Genomic DNA, 26,926 nt, shown 5'->3' with positions numbered 1-26,926 from the left:
CTCTCAAAGAGCACTTACGGGAGGCTGCAATTCGAAAATGGCCCCTGTAAAAAAGTACACACTCTCCAATGACTGGCCGTATGTCTGTCCGTTTGGGGTATGAACTGTTGTTAACCAGCCCAAAGGGCCCAAAGGGCTGGTCAACAACAGTGCACTCACACTGAGCATAACAATGAAAGTATACCTAACAATTAAATAGTTGCACACACTAGCGTCATGTCCAGGGGGTGTACTTGTACATGAATCTGCCTCATGCTACAGAAACAGGAGATAGGCTCCTGCCCTATTGGCCTCATGGCTCGGCAAGGCTTACTACTACGACTGTGTGTGGACTCTGGACAATATGTTTTCGTTATAAAGAGGAACTTACATAATCTCTAATTGTACTGTATCTGGACACCGGTCGCTCATTCACCAGGATCTTTCAACCTGCAACCTACAATGCACAAACTGGTTGTTTAACTAGGTCTAATGCTCCATACATGTTTTCACATGGCTGATAATATAGACATAGATGTGAAAAAGCCAGATTCATATTCAGAACAGGGAGATGGCCACCACGGTGTTCAATTAAGTAGCTCCACTGGGACAATAAATTGAAGATAAAAAAGTCTTACTCAAGGTCCTCTCAATATGACCTCAGTCACCCATTTTGCATTAGATTAGGCCCATTATGGCATCTTTTGATGAACTTGAGTCCACGGTATATCCGCTTTGAATCAATAAAAACGTAGCAAAATTGCAGTACTTATTGATGCATTGCTTATTGATGCATGCACTTATTGATACTTAGCAAAAAATGCAGTACTTATTGATGCAATAGTTCTCTTTATCAGTTATTATAAGCATCATTCTAAGCTAAATTTGCTCTAGCAACAGCCCATTTGGCAAATGGGCGTTGCCTGGAATGCCTTGCATGGGATTGAGGAGAGTGTGGAAATCAGACATGGGAGAAGACCTTAAGAAGAGGTTCATAGCTACTGTGGAGTTAGTACTGCTGTATGGGGCTGAGACATGGACCCTCACAGCACAACAGGAAAGAACCCTAAGAACCCTACACAAGAATGCTACTAGGTGTCACATGGACGGACCGCATCAGAAATGTGGACCTCTATGGGGACCTACCACGGGTCACAGACAAATTTGGAGAGAGAAGGATGAGGCTGGCAGGGCACTGCGTCAGGCACCCAGAACTAGGCAAGTAAATGGACTCTATGGAAGCCAGACCAGGGCAGAGCCCGACAGATGTCTGAGGTGTGCACTGTGCACACAAATGGCATTTGCCCTCTAGAAATAATCAGAGTTCAGTTTGTGCTGTTCTGACTGGGTAACTGATAAAGTTGAACCAAATACTCAATATACTTAGGAGGGCTAAATGCAGAGGACACACACCCATGTGAACTGAGTTGGTGTAATGTATTATATAGCCTGATCAGCTGTGGTCTGACGTAATGTCTGACGTAATGAAATCACACCCGTGTGAACTGAGTGACCATAGCAACCATGCTAATTTTTTTGGTACGAACAAACACGTGGACACGTGGACACGTAAACTAACAAAGCCAGTTGTTGGAGTGGTTTACACCACTCAAAAATCACACCCGTGTGAAGTGAGGGGCGCTCTTAACATCTTACAACATCAATTACAACATAGTTTGTTTAAGCAACGGGTGCTAATGTTTGTTTTAGTCCTCAACAAAACATTACATTTCTCTTTATTGTCTATGGTGTTTTCTTAAACAAGCATCGTTGAAAAACAAACATTAAAGCTGTATATAGGAGCGATAGCACCCCTCAAAAATAACGTGCCAAGTTCTCAGGTGCCCACTCTTGGTACAGAATACAGCATATACAGAAATCTGAGCTGACACATGATATCTCATACAAAATAAACATATTATCATTCACTGTAATCCAATGACTGTGCAGACGAATTACAATCTGACGTCACCATGAGCAACAACAAACACTCCCTCGCAATATACATTCAACACATTGAAATGCACCATCCCTCTTGGCACAAGTTGGCAGGTGATGAGGTCAAGGTTCTTCATCACTGTTAATGTCCAACTCAGGGTCATGAAGGGTCTCTGGTCCAACTTGGAAGAGGCCTCTGAAGGTGGTCTGTATCCGGGGTGTGAGGGGACCGGTGGTGAATGTGATTATTACCAGTCTAGGTGATTATGTCCACAAATGAAGGTTGACAAATGATGGCAACTCCTCCCTGCTCCCTCTATAATATTTTCTGATGTTTCTTCTCCTTTTGTCCACTAGAGGTCTGTCTTGCTTTGCAGAGTTTGGTTCTGGTAGCAACTAGTGCAATACAGTAGTCAGTTCAGTTGAATAACAGATACATGTGATTAAAATGTATTCATGGTAAAATGGTGATGACAGGAATGCCTCCCCAACACTCTGCAGGTGTCCCAGGTCCAGGATAAGATGCTACAGTATAGGTGTTTTCATCCATAGCCACAACCAGTTGCTTTTTTATAGCTGCTGTCCTTGAATCTTTTGCCTCACAACCATACCATCCCAGGCCTTGTATTGTACATCTGCAGGGCCATCGATCAGTATTGTGAGTAGAGTATGTTCCGATAATTGCATCGTTTTCAAATGTAATTATAGAATGAGTGGCTCAGTGGTTAGTCAAATCACACATAGGAATGCTGCAGTGTATTTTAATCGGACATAAAATGATAATGTATTATGGCTTTTATTGGACCAGTTTTAGCAACATTCAACATTTCTAAATGGCACGTGGGCTTGTGAATGCCATCAAAAAAACAAGTGTGTGGAGGGCTGTGTTTTGTTTGTTTTTCTTGTCTTTTTCTTTTGTGTAAGTCATGTGTATTTTGTATGCTTAATTGAAAACTCATAAAAAAACGTTGACAAAAATAGTGCACAAAATGATTAACATTCTACTCCAAATTAGATGACATGTCTGTGGGTCTTAGCACTGCGTTATCTGAAAATTGTTAACGCATGATTAACAATTTGATGCTGTGATGCTACTGGAAAGATTTAACATTAATTTAATATCAGCCGCACAAATGTTTTACCATGTCTAACATAATACAAATCTTGTTTTTATACTTTTACAAGTTATTATAAATTCTTAAGAAACATGCATATAAAAGTAGCTTAACAAAAAAATATTTAGGGATTGGTGTTAAAGTACCAAAGAAAAGCTGCGCAGCTAGATTCATGATGCCACAAAAATGCAATGTTGATGTTGCCATCAAGATAATAAACAAAGCATGAGACCTTATACAACAAATATAGACCAGAGTTTATTATTATTTTCACATCCTGCTCATTCTTATTTTATTCTATGCAAAAAGCATATTTTACAGCGTTAAGCTTAGCCTCCATAAAAAGTTAACACATTAACACATTGGCTTCAATTCCCATAGAATCCTAAGCTACTGAAACAGCTCTGTTTGTTTTTTCATGTACAAAAGTAATGGAAAGTTTGGATTTGTGAGGTTTGGCCGTTGATGAGACTTCCACTTCATAGCAGTTTCACAGGAAAGGTTGAGAGTAGAAAAGTTGAGGTGCTGATGTTCACTTGGACACTTCATCGAACTTGGGTTCTGATAGGGGAACAAAGGAACATTGAATTGTAAAATAATATAAATTGAAGAATTGAAACAAGGCTCAAAATAATTACCAAAGCCTAATTAGCCTAATTACCAAAAGCAGACAAAGTATAAATGTAGCCTAATAATTGTAATGTAAGAGCTTTAAAATAAACAAAATACTTGTTTGACAAGCCTTTCATCTCAAACTCACCTGGGAACGTGAACTCTGGGAAAGATGTAAGGTCTCCAGTGCCATAAAGTCTCTGCAGTTTTGTAATCTCTTGAGCCAGATTTTTCTCATAATCTGTGCCTGCATCAACTAGTCCACCAGAAGCCCTAGTGTTGAGGAGCACAGGTGAAATAGTAGTCAGATCACAGGTTTAATCACTTGAACCCCAAGTAATGTCCCTATTCTGGGGAATATTTGCCAAAAATATCAGACTAGCAGGTTTATGTGGTTAATGATTTTAATCATAAATGCACATGTATTGGAATCCTGCCCACCACTAATTTACACTAGAAAAAAAAGTACACCAGAAAAAATACTTTTAACTACAGATGCAGCAGGATCCTGTAGATTCTCTGAATTTTAATCCCAAAATTCAGTTTAACATCGTTTACATATTATGATTGCAAATACACCAGTCAGTATACCTTAGTAAGTCCCCTTTCTTTGTGTATGTACTGTATGTGAAAGGTACAGGGAACTTTGCTGATATTAAACATAAATCCTATTGTTCTGATATGAGCACATAATGACCAGACACAAAACTAATAGGGATGTGCCTGACTAACCAAAATCAAAGTTGATTATTCTGCTGTTAATAATTAAAATCCCCGCCAGGATTAATGTATTTATTTATCGCGCATTGCAAGGTTTTTCCCCTTTCAACTCTTATTTTGAAGAACCAAATATCCGTAACCGGATGTTACGATGATGTAATGGTGTGTGTGGTGTCTTGACCGGTTCTTGTTCTCTCGCTGGGTGCAGAAAAAACCCAACCACGAGTTTCACAGCACCGGCTGTCGGCCGTTGAAAGACCTGGTTTTGACCAGAAACGACATTCATTGCGCCGATTTGGAGATAAAGGCCATTGAAAGCAGCACATAGAACGCACATGGATGCGAGCGCAACTTAAGATGCGGTCCAGTGTCATACTTTACACTGGGATGCTAACGGGAGACGGCTATCGACTCGATCCGATCAAAACATGGATTAAATTATATAAAGATCTTTATCATGTAGGTTACGGGTTCGGCGGGGGGCCATACTAAAGCTTATCTACGTGATCTACGTGAACAGCGGGCTAAGTGTTAACTGTTATTATTCCATCACGTCACTCATGCCCCGTTTCATGAATTTGTTTTTGTATAGCCTAGCCTACTAGACTTGTACATTAGGTGAACATGACAATGTTAATGCAGAACAGAAAAGATAACACCACCCATACTAGGCATACTTTAAAAAAAAACTGTTACTGTGTCCAGGATTTCGATGACATTAAATAAAAATTGTTTAATTTTTGAGTGGTGCAACCACTCCTATAGACAGCTATGTGTGTCCCTGGCTGGGTCTGTCCGAACAGGAAAATAGCTTTTGGTTTGTTTTCACAACCCTCGCATTATATCGCTTTTGAACAGTTGGAAAAGAAAAGAAAAACAACGATGGGGAGGCAGTGGAGTGAACGGTGGGTGGGTGGCTACTGGCTACTAGGGAGTGATGTTGTGGATGCCTACATAACTAACATAAGGTCCCAATTCACTACCCGATAAATAATCGTAGTGTGTTCAAAGATACAATCTGAAGTCTGAATCCTCCTGAGTTGATTGGGCGCTCCGATAATTTTTGATATTTATCTGGATCGCGATCGCTATACTGTATGGATGCAAGGGAGGGGGACCGCCCACTGATCGATCACACACACACACACACACACACACACACACACACACACGGACTACGCTATAATGTCCATATAGAATCTATCCCTGCCAATTAAGGATGTTTTAAACTTATATATAACCTGCCTGGTCCCTGCAGGCTATTCGGTCCATGCATGCTTCATCTAAATGTTTAAACGTGTGTAGCCGATGAAACACAAGTTACACAACTGTTTTGCAGCTGCAATCAATCAATTTATGCTCCGATCGAGTCTTGACGTAGGCTACATGCGCCCTGAATATATTAATACAAGATGCCTGGATTACTTTTTGTCGCGCAGATAACATTATACGATGTAGGCCTACAATATCACAAGTATGCGGATGAGATGTGTTGTCATCAGTTCTGACACAATGTACAAAATATTGTCCCCGGACAGCCTCTGCACAGCATAAAGGACTTGTAGCCCAATTGCCAACTAGGCAGTCCGTGTATAATATTTTTGTATATTTTTTTATAATCTTTATCCCACGATTTTGTAACCCATTTTTCACCCCTGTGTCAATTATCAAATGTGATCCTGGGCTCTACACACCCTCTGTCAACCTGGGGAGAGCAACGGACTTGAACTCATGCTTCCTTCATGCATGAGTGTCCAAGTTGCTCCTTTACACCTGACAGGGGGAGTTTCCCTGGTTGGACGTAGCGCGTGGAAGGAACACGTTATTCCAACCAGTTCCTTTCCCCTCCATCAGGCGTCCCGGATGGCCAGGGGGAGGCAGTTTAGAGACCAAGATTACTGCATGTTTTTTGTGAGGGTACCTACCCTCCCAAAATGTGGAGGGAAATGGCGGACAATGCGCTTTTCTTTTTCCGAGTTAATGAACATACGCTTCCTATTTTCGCAAAGGCTTAATGGAAAAGCACCTAGTGTCACACAGAGTGGTTGTGTATGTACTGTCAATTAACTGATTATGACATCAGTCATTTTCAACCTATCCTCAGTCCTCACTAATGCTCATAAGATGGCACCATTTGGGCTGTTGACAGTTCAGAAACCTGCCTACCATCATCGGTAGGCAGGTTTAATCAATTCCTACAGGATTTAAAAAATATATCTTTATTAATGCAACATTAATGGCTTTTATTTCATCATGACAGGAAGAGAAAGGCTGTTCTCGACAAGTAGGTTTCTGAAATGCCCAGAGCCCACCAATAAGACGGAAATTGTCTTATGAATATTAGTGTGGACCAATTATGTGAAGATAAGGTTGAAAATGGGTTCAAGTGCTCTTTTAACCACATTTGTTAGGCACAGAAATCAATCACACATGACACTTACTGGCTCTTTGTGCTATACTCGCGTATGGACTCCAGGAAGAGTTTCTGGATTGGGTCCATTACAGCTGCGGGTCAAAGAGGGAGGGGAAAAAAACAAACAATTACTTTCTCTTCATGGATAACACACGCAAAACCATGGCCATGTGTTTGGATATCATCATCTGTCCATTTGGCTAGAATGACAAAATTAAAAACTGTCTGTTTTTTCTTTTTTATCCGTAACCCTCATGCACAAAACAGCACCTGGGGTAGTGATAGACACAGTAGACCTCTACAGGGGTAAGATATAGGAAAGAACATGAGAAAGGCTCGGTTGGTTAACATTAACAAATTAAAAGTTGCCGTGCAAGGTCACACATTGAAGAACATTGCAGTCACTATGATATGGGGTTGACTGCAGTCCAGTGACAGTCTTGGAAAACTCCAATTCAAATCCCATAGATTCAAACTGTCATGCTATTTAGAAACAGATTCATTACAAAAAAAGACAATGAAATCGCTCCTTCAATCATGCGGATTCCACGCACAGCAACCGAGTGCCTTTTCATGTAGTGCTTTAACCGTGAAGGGGGAAGGAAATTTTACATTTACACAGACATCCAAAACTTCCAACAATTGGCACATACATATAGAGAATAATTACTCGTAACCTTTAACATGCAATTCCCAAATAAGTGTGAGAGGAAGTGTGAGAGGAAGGAGGAAAAGACATTTCACGTAAATCCACCATTCTGCAGTAACCATAGCTGGGACGGTTTGTGTTACCTTAACATTACCTTTAGCAGTACACATTAGCTTTAACATTACCCTCAGTCAAACAGTCGTTTACAAATTAAAAACAAAAGTTGTGTGAAAAAAATAAAAATAGAATGTGATTGGGAACATGAAAAACTATTAGATGGCAATGAGCATTGACAATATGGTGCTCAAATAAATACATCTGTCAATTTGGCCGGAACAAAACACAATGTTACTGTGAAAGGTGTTGAGCATGAATGCAAGCAAGAAAGGAAGCAAGAAAGCAAATAAAAGATGGGTGCAATTATACAATTAGTGAGGATTTGTGTTAATGCAACTAAAACACAAATGAGAAGAGTCTGAGAGACTCAAGGCAAAATGCTATGCAGGTGGACATAGTGAAACGCATGCTCCATATGCAAGTAAAGTAAGTAACATAATAAGTTAAAAGTAAAACAATGAAAGCACTATGCCAAAAGGAACAGTCACAGGGACATACAGTAGGGGTAAGGGACATGCATGTTATGTGAGGGATGAATTAGAAAACTGGTTATGTGCCAAAACATTATTGCATGGATCCAAATGGATGACTAAAATAAGGCTGTGAAAAGAACAAAACAAAAAGTGCTTTTGTGATATCAGGTATCGTTACACATTATCATTATCTTTATCACAAATCTAAATAAAAATGGAAATGAAAATGACTGTTGGTAGACTGGTAGACTGCGGGGTCCACATAGGAAAGAGAAGGGGTTTAGGTGGGGGGGAGATGTAGTGTATACCCTCAGCCGCTTCAATCGCTTCAGGCTCGGCTGGGGCCTCTGCCAGCAGCTCCTCTCCAGCAGCTTCGGTTATGACTGGAGCGGTGTCCACCAGCTCCTCAGCGCTGTCCACCAGGGCAGCTGCTTCAGCCACTACCTCAGCAGCCGCTTCAGCTACAACCTCAGCAGCCGCTTCAGCTACAACCTCAGCAGCCGCTTCAGCTACAACCTCAGCAGCCGCTTCAGCTACAACCTCAACAGCTTCAGCTTCAACTGGAGCAGCTTCAGCCACAGGTTCTGCAGCGGCTTCAACTACAGCCTCAGGGGCAGCTTCCACAACTGCTTCTGCAGCTGGGGCTTCAGGGGCAGCTTCTACAGGGGTTTCAGCCACTGCTTCTGCCTCAACGACAGGGGCAGCTTCTACAGGGGTTTCAGCCACTGCTTCTGCCTCAACGACAGGGGCAGCTTCAGCCACTGGCTCTGGAGCAGCTTCAACTACAGGGGCCTCGGCTGCAGCTTCAACTACAGGTGCCTCGGCAGCAGCTTCAACTACAGGGGTCTCAGCTGCAGCTTCAACTACAGGGGCCTCGGCTGCAGCTTCAACAGGGGCAGCTTCAGGGGCAGCGGCTTCAACAGGTGCGGCTTCAGGGGCAGCTTCAGCAGGGGCGGCTTCAGCTTCAGGGGCAGCAGCTTCAGCAGGGGCGGCTTCAGCGGCAGCAGCTTCAATGGGAGTGGCTTCTGGGGCAGCAGCTTCAATGGGAGCGGCTTCTGGGGCAGCAGCTTCAATGGGAGCGGCTTCTGGGGCAGCAGCTTCAATGGGAGCGGGTTCTGGGGCAGCAGCTTCAATGGGAGCGGCTTCTGGGGCAGCAGCTTCAACGGGAGCGGCTTCTGGGGCAGCAGCTTCAACGGGGGCGGCTTCTGGGGCAGCAGCTTCAATGGGGGCGGCTTCTGGGGCAGCAGCTTCAACGGGGGCGGCTTCTGGGGCAGCCGCTTCTGGTGCGGCTTCAACAGGTGGAGCCTCAACTGCAGCCTCTGGGGCGGCGGAAGCTTCGGCTACAGGTAAAGCTTCAGGAGGTGCAGCAGCTTCAACAGGGGCTTCAGGTGTAGCTTCAGCTTCAGCTGGGGGCGTGGCAGCTTCGGCTGCATGTACAGCAGCTTCTGCAGCAGGAGCCGCTTCAGCGACAGCTTCAACTATGGGCACGGCTTCAACGGCTGGAGCAGCCTCAGCTACAGGTGTGGCTTCAACTGTTGGGGCTGCTTCAGATACAGGAGCAGCTTCCACTACTGCTTCAACGACAGGGACGGCTTCAACAATGGGTGCAGCTTCAGCAATGGGTGCAGCTTCAGCCGCTGGGGCGGCAGCTAAAGTTTCAGCTACAGCAGCAATGATCGGTTCTGGGACCGGTGTAGATGCTGCTACACCCTCTGAATGGGTGGATGCTGCTGCTGCTGCAACTGCCTTCTTAGGGAAATCCACATACGTCCTGTGCTGGACAAGTTTCTCTATATCGAAGTATGTTTTGGCCTTGTGTTTGTCTAGGACGGAGGAGGGTAAGCATACAAAATTCATTAATTTCTCCATTATAAGCTTGGATGATAATATCTCCATTAAAAAAAAACAAGATGTGAGAATATCCCCATGAAGCTTACTTGTAGTCTTATCCTCCAAAATGTACCAGCGTACACCTTGACATTGAATTGTAAGAAAAATAAAGATTGCAAAATAAGCACAAAGGTAACTTTAAGCTCTGCTTCAAATTAATAAAGCAAATTTAGTGAAGACACTAATTCAGCTGTAGCTGTTCATTCAATAAAAGGATGGAAACTAGTGCCAGTTTTTGTTTTAGAAAACAAGGCAATCCATTTTCAAAGATATATACCAAAGGGACTTGAAATATTAGATCAAGGTTAAATGTTTGGTTAAAGGTTTTGATAAAGGTGTTGATAACAGTACAGATGGACAACATGGGTTGAAGTACTATGTTATAGGCCTGGTACCAGAAATAACCATTATTTCTTCGCTGTAAGGGGCAAAAGTTTGAACTCTTTAGTGACAGAACCTGTAAAAGAAGAGGCAAGGTTAAAATACAATTTGAAGCTACAATCCTGGACCTTATTTTAATGAATAAAACATTATTTTAACCAATCCGTGTGGTAAGGTATGTTAATACAATATAATGTAACCAGCACATCAGCAGGTGTTTGGAGGTCGTCTCTCTACTCTCCCATTGAGAAAGTGTCCCTAGTTGACATATTGGTGGACAATGTCAATTTCCACCAGTTATTTGAAGTAGATGGCACACCGGACTTGACACTAGATGTGCCACAATCTTTATTGTAGTTTAGACAATATTCCGATTGGCTCTTAGTTTGGAGAGCGAGATATAAATTTAAGGATTGTAGCTTTAAAAGAATGAAAGAAAAAATAAATAAACTGTATGATGGCCACATAGTGGTACAGGATTATTAAATGCTTTCATAGGAATTAACTGCTTTCATAGGAATTACATATCTCTGTCCACTGAATGAAGAGCATCTCTAAAATGCTCTTGTTTTCTCCCAAACAAAATCAAGCCGACTGGTTAGGTGTCAGCAAAAACAGGGTGAAGAGGTTAAGCTATAGTATGTGGTTAATCATTCCCTTGACCATCCTGAGTCGTAGTTCAGGAAATAATATTTTTTTAGTCAAGTTGTGTGGCAATATAGGGTATGTATATTGTATACAGTATACAGATATTTTAGCTTAGTTTCATGGATGCTCAGCAGATTACAGTGCACATAGCCTATGTACTTAAGGGGTATTTCACTTTTTGAGTTGCTCGGTTAAATATTTATATTTGATATTCATTTTATGAGACACGCCCCCTTCCGATATAAACTCAACTTTAACCCTGTTAGACACATTAGAAACACACGGGTGGCGGATATTGATCTTCTAATCAGTGAAGGGCCGTGTTTTTTTTATTCCTTTTTTGTTTATTATTTTAATGTTTTTTTAACATCAGAGTAGACGTTAAAATGACCCTAGAAGTGTTTTAATGTGAAATACCCCTTTAACAGAATGTGTTTCATTGTGACCTTGTGTTTTGGTGGCAACTTCGCATAACCATCACAACTATGGACCTTTTACAGCTGCTTTTTGGCTAATTTGGTTCTCGAGTTTTGGTCTTTCACGCAATGCATTCTTTCAGCGGTTATTTAATTGCCTCCGTGGTGCTTGTATCACAATTTGAGTACAAACAGCCTCTTCAAGGGAACACAGGAAGGCTGTGCCTGTGACAGACATGATGTGAATTTAAAGACCATACCTGAGTCTTTCTTTTTGTTCTTTTTGCCTCCACCTCCAGACTTGCCACTAAGGGCTGCAGCTGCAGGTGCTCTTCTCAGAGCATTCCAGCTCTCAGCCTGCAGACACTGGGGAGAATCATGCAGACAGTACAGTTCTAAAGACAATGACTTATAATAAACAGTACTACACATTCCAAACCACTGGCTTTTCTCCCATGTCATGCTTGTGCAGGCCTATCGACCTTCAAGTTCAGAGTGGTCTTAACGTTACACAAACACACCTCCTCACTCACATACACACCCCCACAGGCGCACGCTTATACAGTCTACCCGTGACGAGAACTCAATAAAAGTCGATCAAATAATGATTTAATCTTCATTTCAGTTGTCAGCTTTTGCCTTAACTAATGTTTTCCATTGAAAACTGAGTCATAACTATAATTCCAATCCTAACGTCAAAAATAATGGATGTCAATTTTGGCCTTGCTTGCTGCAATGCACGGGGCCTGGTTCTGTGCCAAAGCCTGGCGCAGTGGGAGTGCATACATGTGCTAAATATGTAATCCAATATGGCCAAACTGAAATTTAGCTGTTCATAAATTCCCTTATGAGCCAAAAATCAGCAAAATATATAAAAAAAAAACTGCACGACAAGTGATCAGATTACTTTTTTTCCTAACACAGATTGCATACAAAGAGTAGATGCTTTATATGTCCAGCACATTAGCAAGGAATGGATCAACCACGATAATGACAACAAAAGCTACGGTCTGCACTAGCCAGGTCACTACTACTTCACTGACCTAATCTGTGCTGTGGGGTAAATATTCCCAATAAAAGAGCAGGACGTCACATCTATTGACAATGAGCTTGACATTTCGTTACCTTGAGGGAGCCAAGTCGTCCTATCCTCAACAAGGAAGCCGCCATCTTGCTGTGCAGTGTGTACCGTGCCCCCCTGCACAAGTTAACCAATCAATCAATGTTTATCAATCATCAATTCATAATCCGCATCAGCAACAGAAGAAACATGATTACAAAGACAGGTGGACAACCTTGACAATGAAATGCAGCAAGGTTAGTCAGTCCACAGTACCAGCTAAAAAGCCTGCAGTCAGTGTCAACAACACCGGTTGATCAAAAGTTCATCTAGTTTTGACTTAAAAAAAATAGATATATTATTATTGTATTTTTATGTTCTTGTTAGAAAGAAGAAGCAGCAGCAACTCCTGTGCTCTGGTGGTCAGAGCAGCCTCCCCGGTCAGAACAGAGCGGTGTATTACTTTATGTAACAGGGCATAACACACGTACACAGCGCACACACACACTGACAGTACACTGGACTGGTGGTGGTGTTGTTGTTTCGCCATACGGCGGTGTCTCGCGCGGCGATCCACAAGCTCACAACGCGTGGCGTCTGCGATGCTATGTGAGCTTGTGGATCGGCTATTTTCGGCACGCGACACCGTCATACGACGCAGAATAAATGTGGCATGAGGAACGCCCCCCCTCCACCCTCGGTCCTCGATCCTTGCAGACAAAACAGGACACTGACGCATGTCATGCATGTCGTATGTTGGACGCATGCACTGCTTCGTGTCATTGACAAGGACTGGAGCAATGACACGGATCATGGTAGCCCCATATGTGCCCTCTCCCTACGCTCATTCTGTAGCTCCGAGCTACAGAATGAGCGTAGGGAGAGGGCACATAATGGGGCTAGGATCATGGGTACATTTTGGGGTACACAAGTTACAGACAGTAACTAAACTGATCTGCATTCTGAATGCTTACAACGTGCTATGCCAGGCCAGCCTGTATGATGCTAGCTATATCAGGCCGTTTTGATTGTGTGTATTTAATTTTAATTATTAGTATTATTATTTATTTATTTTACTTTTATTTGTTATTCTTATTACGTGGAAAAGAAAAACACATAATAAAGTCCGCACAAATCATTTCTTCTCATAATCTCCAGTCAGTCAGATTTCGTTGTGTACATTCTGTTCTTTGCTGACCACGATGACGCAGATTGCCTGCGCCAAAATAGTCCCCCCACGTGAAACTCTGCTGTCGTCGCACACATATGGTCGCACGTCCAGGAGGAAAACATGACAGCTATCTCTGTATCATGTGGAGAGTGGTTTGTCTGCAGTAGCGACAAAAAGCTCATTGCTGTTCACACCAAACAAGCCAGGTTGGTAAGAAACCTTGCTATGTATTTATGCTGATCATCAAGTTATAGTCATACATTATCCTATGAGCTCAGAGTGGGACTGTCAGCATAGCTAGCTGAGTTAGCCAGCAAGGCGCAAGCAGACACATCACCCCTTTTCCCCCACTGTATATGTTTGGGTTTTTTCCCCTTTTTACCTCCTATGATGATTTCCTGTTTTTGGCTATATAGAGTATATTTGTACGTCTCTAATTGTTATGATGAATTGAACATGGTGGGCACTTGGCCCTATTGTAAACAAGTGTAATACTTTATGGTTTTGTCCACAGTTAACAGTTTTGTATTGAGTTGTGCTTGAAATGTACTGTAATTCTCCAATCTGTTAATACATTCATCAATCAATCAATCAAACAAACAAACATGATGATCCATGATTGGAAACAAGTGTAATGCTTAATTGGGTCGTCCACTCACAGTTAACAGCCTTTGTATTGAGTTTGTGCTTGAAATGTACTGTAATTCTGCAAACTGTTAATACATTTTTCAATCAATCAATCAATTTATTTACTGCTTTATTGTAGGGAACCGTTCATTTTTGACTGCAGCACAGCTGAGAAGAAACCAAAGAACACAGAGGCTGACAGCCAAAGGTAAGTGGAGGCATTGTTGTGTTGTGTTTCAGTCTGGTGGGAAAATGAATGATTTATTATATGAGTAGCTCAGTGATTCTCAAGCTTATTCATTTCAATATCATCAGGCCACAGACTCCCGTTTGCTATAAATTCTATCTCAGGGACCCCAATCTACACTGTACATTCCTCAATGTTAATTTAACACAAATGGAACCAAATCCGTAGGTTCCTAAATATTAGACTAATAATTTCACTGGGGCCCCCAGACCCCACATTGAGAACCAAAGTTTTATGCTATTCAACAGTACGTTAGAATAACTAATCACAGTTACATTTAGAGATAGATATTAGATAAACAGTGTAGATGCTTAAACAAACAGATGGCGATAGATCATTTATCTCCTGATATCATTTCTGCTACTTCTTGGGGAGATCAGCTCAGTGAATGCACCACAAGAAGAACATTTCAATTGTTGTCTCTTATCTGTCAATAGTGACGGCTCAGAAGATACAGGAAATGACAAGATCTTGGCCCTCGCTGTCTCTCCTTCTGGAAACCTGGCAGCGTTAACCGATGACAGCAAGCGGCTGGTTCTGTTCCGCACTGAATCATCATGGCAACATATCAGTACTAGGTACTAGGGGTGCAACAGTTAATCAATGTAATCTATCATAATAACAATTGATTCCTATTTTGGCATGTCTTTATTGGCAAAAAGTTAGAAAAATATTACAAAAATAGTGAACATCCGCTGTTTTGAGCTTGTAAATTGGCTATTTTCACCGTTTTAGCATGGCACTGTTGTGCATACTTGTGATACTAGTGATTCATCGATTCCTTCTTGATATGTAAAAATATATTAAATGCACTTCTCGATTATTTGATTGATCGAAAAAGTTAGCTATATCTAAGAAAATATCGATATGTGCAAATAACTGGTCCATAATTGGCAGTTGTATACAAGAGCTCATTATTCATACAAAATAAATGGAAGCTTCTGCATTAGTAACTATTTTAAATACAGTGATTTGAATTTCCCACCACCATCAAAGAACCCCTATCTTACCTCGTAACGGTGGTGACCCAGCTTTCCATTGAGATTATACATAGTGTTAACGTGAGCATAGATACCTATGGTCTTCCATGTTTGTGGCAGCGGTGGCCGAACGGATTGCAGAGCGGTCTTGATACCGCAAGGTCGCCAGTTCGAATCAGCGGTCCGACACGTTAAAATTACCACCGCTGAAGTGCCCTTGAACAAGGCATTGAACCACTACGATGAAATGTTCTATGAGCAGGGCCTGGCTGGAAACAAGTTCTTAGAGCTTAGCCCAGATACCCTGGGTAAATATAGTAATCATTTCATTTCATTTCATTTCAACATGGAAGACCTCAGTCGCCACAATTTATTTTAGTCATTTGGATTCCATAGAAGCCAGCATGTCTTCATGGAAGCATGTTGCAAAGCGAAAATATCCGATCTGCAAGCTTGTAGATTATTTTTGGTCATAAAAAAATGTATTAGAGGATTTGAAGTGATCAAACTAGCAATATGTTTAGAAGCATTTTCCATATGGTCTGTTAAAGCCTCAGTCTGTGATTTCTTTCACCTGGTTGGCACTAAAACATCATAATGTTACATGTTGTGTTCACTGTTTAGGAATCAGCGCTAGTGTGTGGTGGGGGATCCGTTTCATACTGTTTCACAAATCCCATGATAACCTTCAGTCTTTTTTGCTTTAATCCATGTGTTAATAAATGTGTTTTTCCAGGTGGGTTGTGAGGAGGTGCACCTCGCTGGTATTCACCCAGACCGAGGATGTGCTGCTGGTGGCAGACAAGTCAGGAGATGTTTACTCCTTCTCAGTGGTGGATCCCCAGGAGGACGGAGAACTGAAGCTGGGACACCTGTCTATGCTGCTGTCTATGGTAAGCAGTGTGTGATAGGGAATGCATGATTAATCAGTCATCATCGTTAGATCAGAAAATAATTCCATTGTCTTGTTCCGATCATGACAACGCTTTCATTGTGTGCTTGTCGAATGTCGCAGGCACTAAAGTGAAGCTTAGCTCTTTTAGCCCAGCACTGCTGTTCGCATGTCGATGATACGAAAATGCAAAATAATCGCCCACATATATTCCACACTAAAACTATTCAAGCTGACAGTATGGAAGCTCAGAAATATCGACCTTGTTATGAATAAACATTATATTGCTTTATCGTGTTCTGTATGAATGTACTTCAGGCAAATTAATTGCACAAAAATACTGTGTGTAAGGACCTTATTGTTGATTGACATTTTGAGTTGTGGAAGGATTCAAACCAGTTAGCAAGTTAACTGCTAATTAATTTGGCTAACGATCTGAAACCGATAATTGTTGTAAAATTTCTGTCACATGAGAGTGACAAAAATGACCACTTGCTCTTTGTCTTACAGACCCTCACACCCAACGACAAGTACGTCATCACAGCAGACCGTGATGAAAAGATCCGGGTCAGTCACCTCAAGTCGCCTTACAACATCCAGTCATTCTGTTTGGGACATGAGGAGTAAGTAACAAAGTGCCTTTCTACCACAACTCCAGTGTCCCTATTCTTGGCATGTCATAATAGATGAAGATTATGCGAAAATAAGATTGCACCACAGTGAGCTTGTAGATAGTAGATAGATGTAGACAGTGTAGAATTTAGATAGTTATTTGACCTACAACTAGGGCTGTCACGATTACAAATTTAAGTTGATGTTAATTGTCACACAAAAAGTTGCGGTTGACAATTAAATTGTGATTTTGGTATTGAACATTATGAATAAAGAATACATTTCTGTCGATAAATACCGGAAATATACAAAGAAAATAAATTGTGACACATTGTAAGCTTGTACAACAACTAAACCAGTTTTAAGGACTTGCTCTGCCTTTTGCAGGCATTACTATGAGGGAGTTTGATTGTTGTGCTGATAGCAAAATGCTGACTTGGTTTGTGTGTCCTTCCAGGTTTGTCAGTGTTCTGGTCATCCCATCAGTTCACCCACAGTGGCTTCTGTCTGGATCAGGGGTATGTGTCTCACGTCGAATTTCAAAGCCATACACATACAGTAACATGATGTTTTTACAGAAATCAACAGTATATTTCACAGCGTCTAGTGTGAATAGCGCATCAGGTTGTTTTCAGGACTGGTGATTGAAAGGAGATGCCTGCACTAACCTAACATTTATGTTCAGGGAAATTGAGTTTACAGGCTGTGGGCAGCCTACATTTGTGTCTATATGTAATTTGATGTGTTTCTACAGGATGGGACAGTGAAGTTGTGGGAGTACGAGTCAGGCCGGAAGCTGCAGAGCTGGGACCTGAAAGCATTGAGAGAAACGCCAAGTACCGAAACTGAGCAAGAGAACAAAAAGGTATGCGGGTGCATAAAGTGAGTGGCACATTGAGTGTCAAAGTGAGTTTAACATTGTTTAACGTTGTTTAAAGCAATCAGATTGGACCTTTCTGTTTGAGCATGGGCTGACAAGGCCAGAAAGTAGGTTTTTGTCACTCAGTAGGTGTTCCTGCATAACTTCCGGGTATGATGTGGATGTCACTGGCATACCCTCTATTGTCACTTGGCCAGTGTTGGGAACGTTCATTTATTTTATAAACTAGTTCAGTTCACAGTTCAGAAATTTAAAAAGGAACTAGTTCAGTTCATAGTTCATAGTTCAACATTTTGAACTAAAGTTCATGGTTCCAAAAAATGAACCATTTTAGTTATTTTTCTTTTTTTTTTTAAATTATTTTTGTATTATTGCCACAGCCTATAGCCATTTGCACACCAGCTGAGAGACAGGGATTTAGAGAATGCTGACAGGCACTCAAATGAGATGTTAACGTCCTGTAAGTAGATATAAAACTAGTGTTGACTAATCAATACAAGTTGCTCTTATTTTGATGAGGCAGTTTCTGCACAGGAAGTCCGTTTCACTTGTAAACAAGCTACGATGGATGAGCTGTCAAAGTACTAGTCGCTAAACCACGTTAGCGACCATATTTACAATATGAAAACTGTCACTTAGACAATGTAGGTTACACATGCTGGAATTAAACATGGAACCTGCAGGCAGCATTAGGTGAGTAATTCATTGTATATGTGTTGGACGTTCGTGGTTGTGCTAATGATACAGCTGCTGCTATAGTGCGATCCTAGGCTCCTGCTGCTTAACAACGACACTGTCTGTGACTAGGTGTACTAGTGTAGCTTTGCATCTGTTGCATCTGCCTGTGTGAAAGCAGCATAATGTCGTGGCAGGATACGAACGTCTGTAACCCCCCCCCCACTCACGTTTTTTGATGACTTGAACATTGTGGACCCTATTGGAAACAAGTGTAATGCTTAATTGGGTCGTCCACTCACAGTTAACAGCCTTTGTATTGAGTTTGTGCTTGAAATGTACTGTAATTCTGCAAACTGTTAATACATTTTTCAATCAATCAATCACTCTTGAACGAAGTTGAACGAGAAAAAGTGACGTTCACACACGCCAGAAATGAACGCGTTCACAATGACGTTCATCAGGCAGAAATACAGTACGTTCAGTTGATGTTCAGCCCAAATGAGAACGCGTTCGTGAACTATCGTTCTTTGAACGCGTTTGGGTACAACACTGCACTTGGCAATATGACAGCAATTGACACCCATCACATTTTGTTGTGTACTCAGTTTAACATAAAGGGTTGCACCCTCTGCACTTTAACAGCTTGATGTAAATAGATGGCTTCTTTACATTAGAGAGGCATTCCTCACTGCTTTATTATGGCAACAGCAGCTGTAAGCCAATCAGCAGCTCCCATGTACAGTACAGACCCTTTTCTGGGAACGGTGAAGTGGGAGGGTACCATCAATCAACCCACAGTCACATAATATGCAGTTCAGTTACACGCAGAAGAAATGTGCATTGTTTTTGGTTCCAATTTGGTTATAAGTTCTTCTTTCTGCACTTAGTAGTTCTAGCTACATTCTGGCTAACCCTAACTTTGACCTTGAAAGTACTTTTTATTCACCAAGACACACACACACTATACTTTCAAATGATACTATTACTGTCAAATTGAACTTGCCCCGGTGTCTTTACTACTTGTAACAGCAACATGTGCGTCTCATTGTTTCCTAGAGGTATGCAGTCAGCAGGATTGCATGCTCCCCTGATGGCGGTCACGTAGCTGTGCAGTGTGAGAGGTCAGTCTGATAGGAGTAGTGACAACAATGACAACACCGCCACTAGAAGTAGGGGTTTTATTTTCCACTATGCTACACCTGCCTGTATAGTTTAAAGCAGTGATTCTTAACCTTAATCATCCCTTAGTCATCCCTTTTGATATGCATTAGGCCACAAACCCGTTTGATAACATTTTGTTTATCTCTGGGTCCCCCAAAAAACAAATGAGTGTGTACAAAATGGCCCCATAAGGCTTCATTTGGTTCCTAACTAACAATCAAGCTGGATACCACCCTCAAGGACTCTGGCTGGCTGTCCCCGGACAGTGCCTTATAGTATTGTATTGTTACACGTGAGTTTGTTATTTAACTGCTACTGCACAAGTTTGTCTTTACTGTACTACAGTAGGTGCCACACAGCAGCTGTTTGCAGCATAAGCTTGTTTAAAATACTAAAATGTTAAGCGAGTGGTGCATGTTACAAGGCATGTAGAGGTCGCTGTGTTGAGTTCAACAGACTATAGATAATATGTGTTTCCACATATTTTACACAAGTTAAACCCTGCTGTTGGGTACACCTACTGGTTGACAAGTGTTACTGCTTGCCCATGAGCATAATCTCCCCAGGCCAAGCAGGCGTTCTTCGCAGTGGTACAAATTTGGTATCGGGAGACTGGGGTTCGAATCCTGGCTAGAATCTGGCACAGGGGTAAAAGGTGAGGTACCTGCCTACCACAGGGGTGAAAGGTGAGGTACCTGCCTACCACAGGGGTGAAAGGTGAGGTACCTGCCTACCACAGGGGTGAAAGGTGAGGTACCTGCCTACCACAGGGGTGAAAGGTGAGGTACCTGCCTACCACAGGGGTGAAAGGTGAGGTACCTGCCTACCACAGGGTGAAAGGTGAGGTACCTGCCTACCACAGGGGTGAAAGGTGAGGTACCTGCCTACCACAGGGGTGAAAGGTGAGGTACCTGCCTACCACAGGGGTGAAAGGTGAGGTACCTGCCTACCACAGGGGTGAAAGGTGAGGTACCTGCCTACCACAGGGGTGAAAGGTGAGGTACCTGCCTACCCCAGGGGTGAAAGGTGAGGTACCTGCCTACCACAGGGGTGAAAGGTGAGGTACCTGCCTACCCCAGGGGTGAAAGGTGAGGTACCTGCCTACCACAGGGGTGAAAGGTGAGGTACCTGCCTACCACAGGGGTGAAAGGTGAGGTACCTGCCTACCACAGCAAAGTCTAGGGGCTCAAATCCACCGCGGTTCTTTGGGCTTGGCAGAGCGTCTATGCTGCGTGTTCGAGGGAGGGAAGCCGGTTGGGGTGGGTGGTATTTGTCACTGCACAGTATAACGGCTAAATTGGGGAGAAAAATAATTGGCTACTCTAAATTATATTAACAAAATGGGTTTCAGCTGTTTACTATCAAACTGTAGAGTGAAAAAAAATCCATTGTTTATTTTCTAGAATGAAGAAAACAAGTCTGCTTTTTTTGTGTCTATTCACAGACACCGTAATGTTTTGGAACAGCTTTGGGTCTGTAACAGATATACAACAGTACAACTAAAAGGATGTCTGGTCCACCAATAAAATGTGTTCCTACTGTGACTCCAGATTACCCATAGTGCAGTTCTTCAGGATTGATCAAAGTTCCGAGGAGAGGCTGGTGGTCTGCAGCAGGGTGACCCTCCCCCACAGTCCACTCCATATGACCTTTGACCCCAAAGGCAGACTGTGGGTACTGCTGGAGAGCCGTGAGGCACCGCTCCAGATCTACACACATGCCCAGGACTGCTGGGAGGTATAAAGATTAATCTATTAATGACTTTTTGTATAACTGGAACCAAACGGACCCCCAGTTTGGTTCCAGTTGTACACTTAAATAAACACTATATATTACTTATTACTAGTTAATATGTTGTTAGTCAAGGTTTGTTATTTGCACTAAATTGTTTGATTTGCTTGCCTCCTGTCAACGACAAATGCTAACCCAGTTTCTCACAATAGAACATAAAATGTACGCCTGACAAAGCCCCTCTCGTCTATCTAGTGTGACGCAGAGAGCTCCGAACTGAACCAAGTGGTGGACTGTCTCAAGCCCCATTGGGAGGCACTTCAAGGTGAGTCACAGACACACACACACACACACACACACACACACACACACACACACACACACACACACACACACACACACACCTCCAGTCAGTCCAGTGGACCTGTCATTCTCACCTGGACCTGCTCCATGCATCTGTTATCACCACTACTTCTGATGAGGTTATAATAGGTTAAATACAGGACGTTTATTTAATTCAAAACACTGCCGATGTTGATTATAACAAGAGTATTGGATTCATATGTTCACCTTTTGACATTGATGTTCAGTTTAATAGATTTTTCACAATCAAAAATTGTACATTAACAACATAATCTCTATTTTTTGAGAATGGATTATTTTAATGAAATCGAATAGATCTTTAAAAAAAAATAAGTACTGTTGCACCTTTAGTAACATCAGGTTTGTACTAAAGTACCTTACACTGTCCTGTCCACCACACCAGCTGGTGCAGAGACAGAGAGCTGCTTCCAGCACCTGTACAAGGTGAACTTCGACAACATGGCGTCCTACATGCAGAAGAAGCAGCAGCGTCTGGAGCAGCAGAAGACACACTGGGGGAAGAAGAGGGCTGCAGCGAAGACCACCAAAAAGAACAAGAAGAACAAGAAGCCCAAACCTGTTTCTCAAGCAGCAAGCTGAACACCACGAATCACTTAGGTTTTTGTTTCATTTGGGGAGGGGGGGGGGGGGGGGGGGGGTTTGGCTGAATCTGAGTTGAATGAGTGTTTTGATGAAGAATGCTGAATTGTCAAATGGCCTATGTAGATTGTATATTTAATTTTTGTGGATTATAATGGAGTTGATTTATAAAAAAATAAACCTTTTGCAACTAATACATGACACAGTAGCATGTTGACTATCTATTTCTCAAAGATACTATGTCGGCTTATATGCAGAAACATTTCTGCTGTCAGTCATTGTCTCCACCAACCATCAACCACCTGCCCCCAGTTTGGTTGTAGCGTGCGTGTATGCCAACATTAATCTGATTTCCATTACTTTGACATTTCATGAACAGAGAACAGTTTTACAATTCAAATAAACCTTTTATTTTTTTTGTAGGAAAGAACAAAGGTGACTAGAAATCTGTACAATATGTAGAAAAAAAAAGAAAAATCCAACACATTCAAAATAAAAATAAAACGTTAACATATTTATATATATATTATTTATAATGTAGCTAAATATTGTTCACTGAAGTAGTTTGTGCTGTACACATGTTGACATTCCCTGATAAGTCTTTGGATTGTCTGTCTGGTCCACAAACGACTGGAGTCCATCAAGTAGTTAATCTCGTTGCTCTGGGAAACCGCTATTTTACATCCACACTCAACCGCTGCTCTGGGATAGACTGTTCTTGTCTGGCACAATGCAAACTATCCATACCGCCCAAAACGTCGTCAAAACCCACTCATCGCTGCTCGTCGAGAGGCTGAAGGCCTGAAGCAAACAAGAACACTAAGCAATGGAAAGGGTTTGGATTGGTTGACAGACCAGGGGACCCAGCAGGGCTCGTCTAAAAATCCAGTTCACTTCTTCCCCTGGTCTCACTGCATCACTCACTCTGGTGAAGTACTCTTAGGTGCAGGTTCTGAAATGGACAAATGACCACATATTTAACCCATTAAGGACTGAGACAGAACAGATTCTACAAATTTCTTCTAAATCATGACAGTTTTCTGAAAAATGTTTGTCAGTGATTCTCAAACTAGTTAATGTCAAGGACCCCAGAATGATATGTATTTGGCCGCAGAACCCCATCTGAAAATATGTTGTTTCAGGGACCCCCAGAAGCAAAGATGAGTTAAAAACGTTAGCTGTGAAATAATATATATTAAAAGATTCGCACCATGTTTTCACGATTTTTCAAAAATAGCAGATCTAGACTGCTGCGCCATGAGCTTATATCTGCTATTTTTCAACAGCTAAAGTTTAAAATAATGGTTAAAGTGGTTTTAAATAAATGCACCTTGGGTGTGCAGACCAATTCCTGAGATACCGTATGTAATTTTGACCTTGACCCCAAGGTTAAGGGCGCCTAGAAACCTAGTTTCATGAACTTTGCCCATTTGTTATCAATTTTGACCGTGACAGTGACCTTGTGCTTTGATCTTTTTCCAATAGTTAATCATCTCAAATAACAGATATACACGCTCACAACGCTTGGCACCATGACGCGTTGTGAGCATATAAATTGTCTATTTGTGCCATGCAACACTGACATGAAGTAAATAAGGCTTTACCTGGTTCCAACTTTACTTCTTCTTTGCTCCCAAGGTCAGGTTCTCACTCTTCTTTTTCTGTACCTGGAAAAGAAAGTTACATGTTGCATGCATGTACAGCATATGTGCATGATGACCACATGGCTGGAGAAACAGGATTCAAACGTGCATACACTTACCTCGTTCATGGCGTCGTCGATCTGTTTGAGCTCCTCATATCTGTCCCGTGAATCTCTCAGAGGCTGCACCATCACCTCCTCAGTCTGAGGGAACAGCTGGTACACACACACTAGGATTACCGCAAATAACTTCAATACATTAACTCTAACCTCCCTGTCTTGACTCATCACTTGTGTAAATATACTGGGGTTCACGTTAAGCTGGTCCTTTGATGGAGCTTTAAAAGCCGTCATTGCAATATCACCACAAGCGCCATGGCCATCGACCCATGTATGCTCACCTTCATGACCGTCTCAAACATGGGGATGAGGACGAACTTGATGAAGCCGATCTGAGCCGTTGGCTTGGTGACCTTTTCTCTGTCCATGAACGGAGCCACAGGAAGACCCTCTGACTTCTCCCTGTCGCTCTGGAGAGAAAGAGACGCAGCTATGTGTCGGTGAAACATGAACTGCAGAAGGCATTTCTGCAGCATTAGTTAGGATAGTGCAGGGGTTCCCAAAACCATTCCATGCCAAGGACCCCCCAAATAGCCAGAGCCTCCCCCCCCAGATTACAAAATAGTAGCCTCTGCTCTACAATCTCACAACGTACTGTGACATTAGCCGGCACCCCTCACCTGCATAAAGTACTCTTCCAGCAGGCAGTCCACCCAGGGCTCAGCCACCTCCATGGGTCTCACCTCGTTGGAGATGTCACAGCACTTGATCAACACCATCTTCAGCTGCAAGAGTTCATCACAGCAGTTATGGAAACATGTATGAATTTCTTATTGGTTGCTTGTAATGTCATGTATGTAATGTAATGTCACTCATGCAGCTTATTCTACTTTTTCACATTATGTGAGTCACTGTAGAAAATGACTTCATGAACTGGATGAATGACTGGGGACTGCCCATAAGTCCAACCTTCCGTTAGTCCGACCTCCGTGGCCAATTATGACTGAGGTTAGGGTTAGCGACCTATGTGGCCGGTTAAGATGGATAGTGTTAGTTTGGAAATATGGGAGGTCGGAATATTGAGATGTCGGAAAATAAACTGTTCTTACGCAGGTGACGTGCTCTTCGTCTGCGTAGTCAAAGGTCTCCACTTTCTGTCGGAAGGATTCCAGGATCTCTCCATGTCGTGCCATGTCTGTGGCCAGGATCAGTGTGATGGTTCCCTGCGAAAGAACATAATTATTACCACAATGATGCTGAACCTGCCTGTGGCGTGCATGCCTGCATGAAGTCATTGTATTGTATCATGTATTTTTAATACAAATACTGGGTCAATTATTTGTTTTTTATCAAAATACAAAACACTGGTCTGGGAAATGTATTTGAGATCTGTATTGGAAACGTTACTCAAAAACGGAATTGTTACTTTACATATTACTCCCTGACAAAACTATCTAGTTACTTATTAATTGACTTTACTTTTTTCCTCTCTCCCCCAGTAATTGCATATTTTGTCCCCAAAAGTGTCACACTAGGCCTACCCAGTTTATTCCTGACGGTTTAAAGCCGCTCTTCCGCATCTGATAATTCACACATACAGACAAGTGCACATCGTTTCTGTATTCGCTCTAGAGTCTAGATCTAGACGGGATCCGCAGCCTGCAAAGCAACTCCATCCCAACCCAGTCTACCGTTAATATACACTCAAGCCCACAGTTCCACCAAGGCTCGAGAAAATAGTAACGAGTTACTTTTGGAAAATAGTAACATATTAGTAATATTATTACTCAAAATGTATAGTAATAATTAGTTATATTACTAGTTACTGGAAACAAGTACTAATAATAATTTAAGTAATAAGTTACTTTCCAACACTGTTTGAGATACAAATGATCCTAAATATCATGATCAGTTGATTACTAATATTGACACCAGGATATCACCAGGATATTGACACACATTTTAATCATTTATTTATGTCCACATAAGAGATACAATACAAGGACACACACACACACACACACACACACACACACACACACACACACACACACACACACACACAGTGTTTGTAACTATGTACATTTACTTAAGTAGTACATTTAAGTAGTACTGTACTTAAATACAATCTTGAGGTATTTGGCATACATGAAACACTTCAGCCCTCTATACATTTCGGCCATTTGAAAATAGCCGATCTACAAGGTCACAATGCGTCGCATCACGACGAATGAGTCTGTAGTTCGACTATTTTCAAAATATTTTTATACATTTGAAAACTTAAAATGGGGCATTCTGCATAGTGAGTACTTTTACTTTTGGTACTCTAAGTACATTTTGATGCCAATACTTTTGTACTTTTACTCAAGTACATTTGGAATTCCGAACTTTTACTTGTAACAGAGTAGTTCTACCTTGCAGTATCGATACTTTTTACTTTGAGTCCCATGCAGGCCCACCTGGCGTATCTGTTTGAAAGCCTCTGAGTCCAAGTTGGAGAAGATGTTGCAGTCGGGCTGGTTAAAGATCTGAAAGGCCACGGCACAGTGATGGTTCTCCAAGGGGGAGATGTCATTGTAGCGGACCGCCAGGTCTGTCTTGGCATTGACCTGGTACCTGCAGGGTGGGGTTGAGAATGACACCAAACCATTGAAGATGAGGTCAATATCGTAATCACATTGACGCGATGAGGACTGTGGCATGTGTGTGTGTGTGTGTGTGTGTGTGTGTGTGTGTGTGTGTGTGTGTGTGTGTGTGTGTGTGTGTCGTACGTGTTGTTGTAGCCAGGGTGATCCAGGTCATGGCAAACAGCAGCTGTCATTAGAATCATAATATCCACCTGAGTGAACTTCTCCTGAAAGACACACACAC

At 42.0% G+C, this 26,926-nt stretch overlaps 3 protein-coding genes across 10 annotated transcripts in view; 1 reads left to right on the top strand and 2 right to left on the bottom strand.

The window, feature by feature from the left end:
* Positions 1-3,277: 3,277 nt before the first annotated feature.
* LOC306935908 (uncharacterized protein) lies at positions 3,278-12,935 on the bottom strand. Of its 5 annotated transcripts, none has more exons than XM_079519248.1 (8): positions 12,647-12,935; positions 12,477-12,549; positions 11,612-11,717; positions 8,563-9,839; positions 8,325-8,484; positions 6,806-6,869; positions 3,793-3,917; positions 3,278-3,593 (listed from the first exon to the last, which is right to left on the bottom strand). In XM_079519248.1, the coding sequence occupies exons 2-8, from the start codon at positions 12,519-12,521 to the stop codon at positions 3,565-3,567; spliced, it is 1,806 nt and encodes a 601-aa protein (XP_079375374.1). In that variant the 5' UTR covers positions 12,522-12,549; positions 12,647-12,935; the 3' UTR covers positions 3,278-3,564. The 5 variants fall into 5 exon arrangements, with proteins under 5 accessions (XP_079375374.1, XP_079375373.1, XP_079375371.1 ...); XM_079519247.1 differs by having other exon boundaries at positions 8,325-8,508; positions 8,578-9,839; XM_079519245.1 differs by having other exon boundaries at positions 8,325-9,839; positions 12,648-12,935.
* A 678-nt stretch (positions 12,936-13,613) lies between these two features.
* On the top strand, positions 13,614-22,554 carry wdr4 (WD repeat domain 4). Its single transcript, XM_079517966.1, has 11 exons — positions 13,614-13,788; positions 14,349-14,417; positions 14,894-15,034; positions 16,173-16,329; positions 16,839-16,951; positions 17,398-17,458; positions 17,695-17,805; positions 19,555-19,619; positions 21,210-21,396; positions 21,646-21,715; positions 22,157-22,554. Exons 1-11 carry the CDS (start codon positions 13,703-13,705, stop codon positions 22,351-22,353), a joined length of 1,257 nt encoding a protein of 418 aa, XP_079374092.1. The 5' UTR covers positions 13,614-13,702; the 3' UTR covers positions 22,354-22,554.
* Positions 22,555-22,721: 167 nt separating this feature from the next.
* Positions 22,722-26,926, bottom strand: part of pde9aa (phosphodiesterase 9aa) — a 36,034-nt gene continuing 31,829 nt past the window's right edge. For all 4 annotated transcript variants that reach the window (XM_079517961.1, XM_079517960.1, XM_079517962.1 and 1 more), the window contains 8 exons: positions 26,827-26,909; positions 26,515-26,671; positions 25,165-25,278; positions 24,736-24,840; positions 24,397-24,525; positions 24,116-24,211; positions 23,958-24,020; positions 22,722-23,305 (listed from right to left, as the gene is read on the bottom strand). In XM_079517961.1, the coding sequence (XP_079374087.1) occupies positions 23,970-24,020; positions 24,116-24,211; positions 24,397-24,525; positions 24,736-24,840; positions 25,165-25,278; positions 26,515-26,671; positions 26,827-26,909 (735 nt within the window). In that variant the 3' untranslated portion in view covers positions 22,722-23,305; positions 23,958-23,969. The remainder of the gene's footprint in view (positions 23,306-23,957; positions 24,021-24,115; positions 24,212-24,396; positions 24,526-24,735; positions 24,841-25,164; positions 25,279-26,514; positions 26,672-26,826; positions 26,910-26,926) is intronic.

Source organism: Electrona antarctica, assembly GCF_951216825.1.
Source record: "Electrona antarctica genome assembly, chromosome: 13".
In the NCBI taxonomy this organism is placed as follows: Eukaryota; Metazoa; Chordata; class Actinopteri; order Myctophiformes; family Myctophidae; genus Electrona; species Electrona antarctica.
The sequence above is the reverse complement of the archived record's forward strand: the minus strand, read 5'-3'. Positions and strand labels throughout refer to the sequence as shown.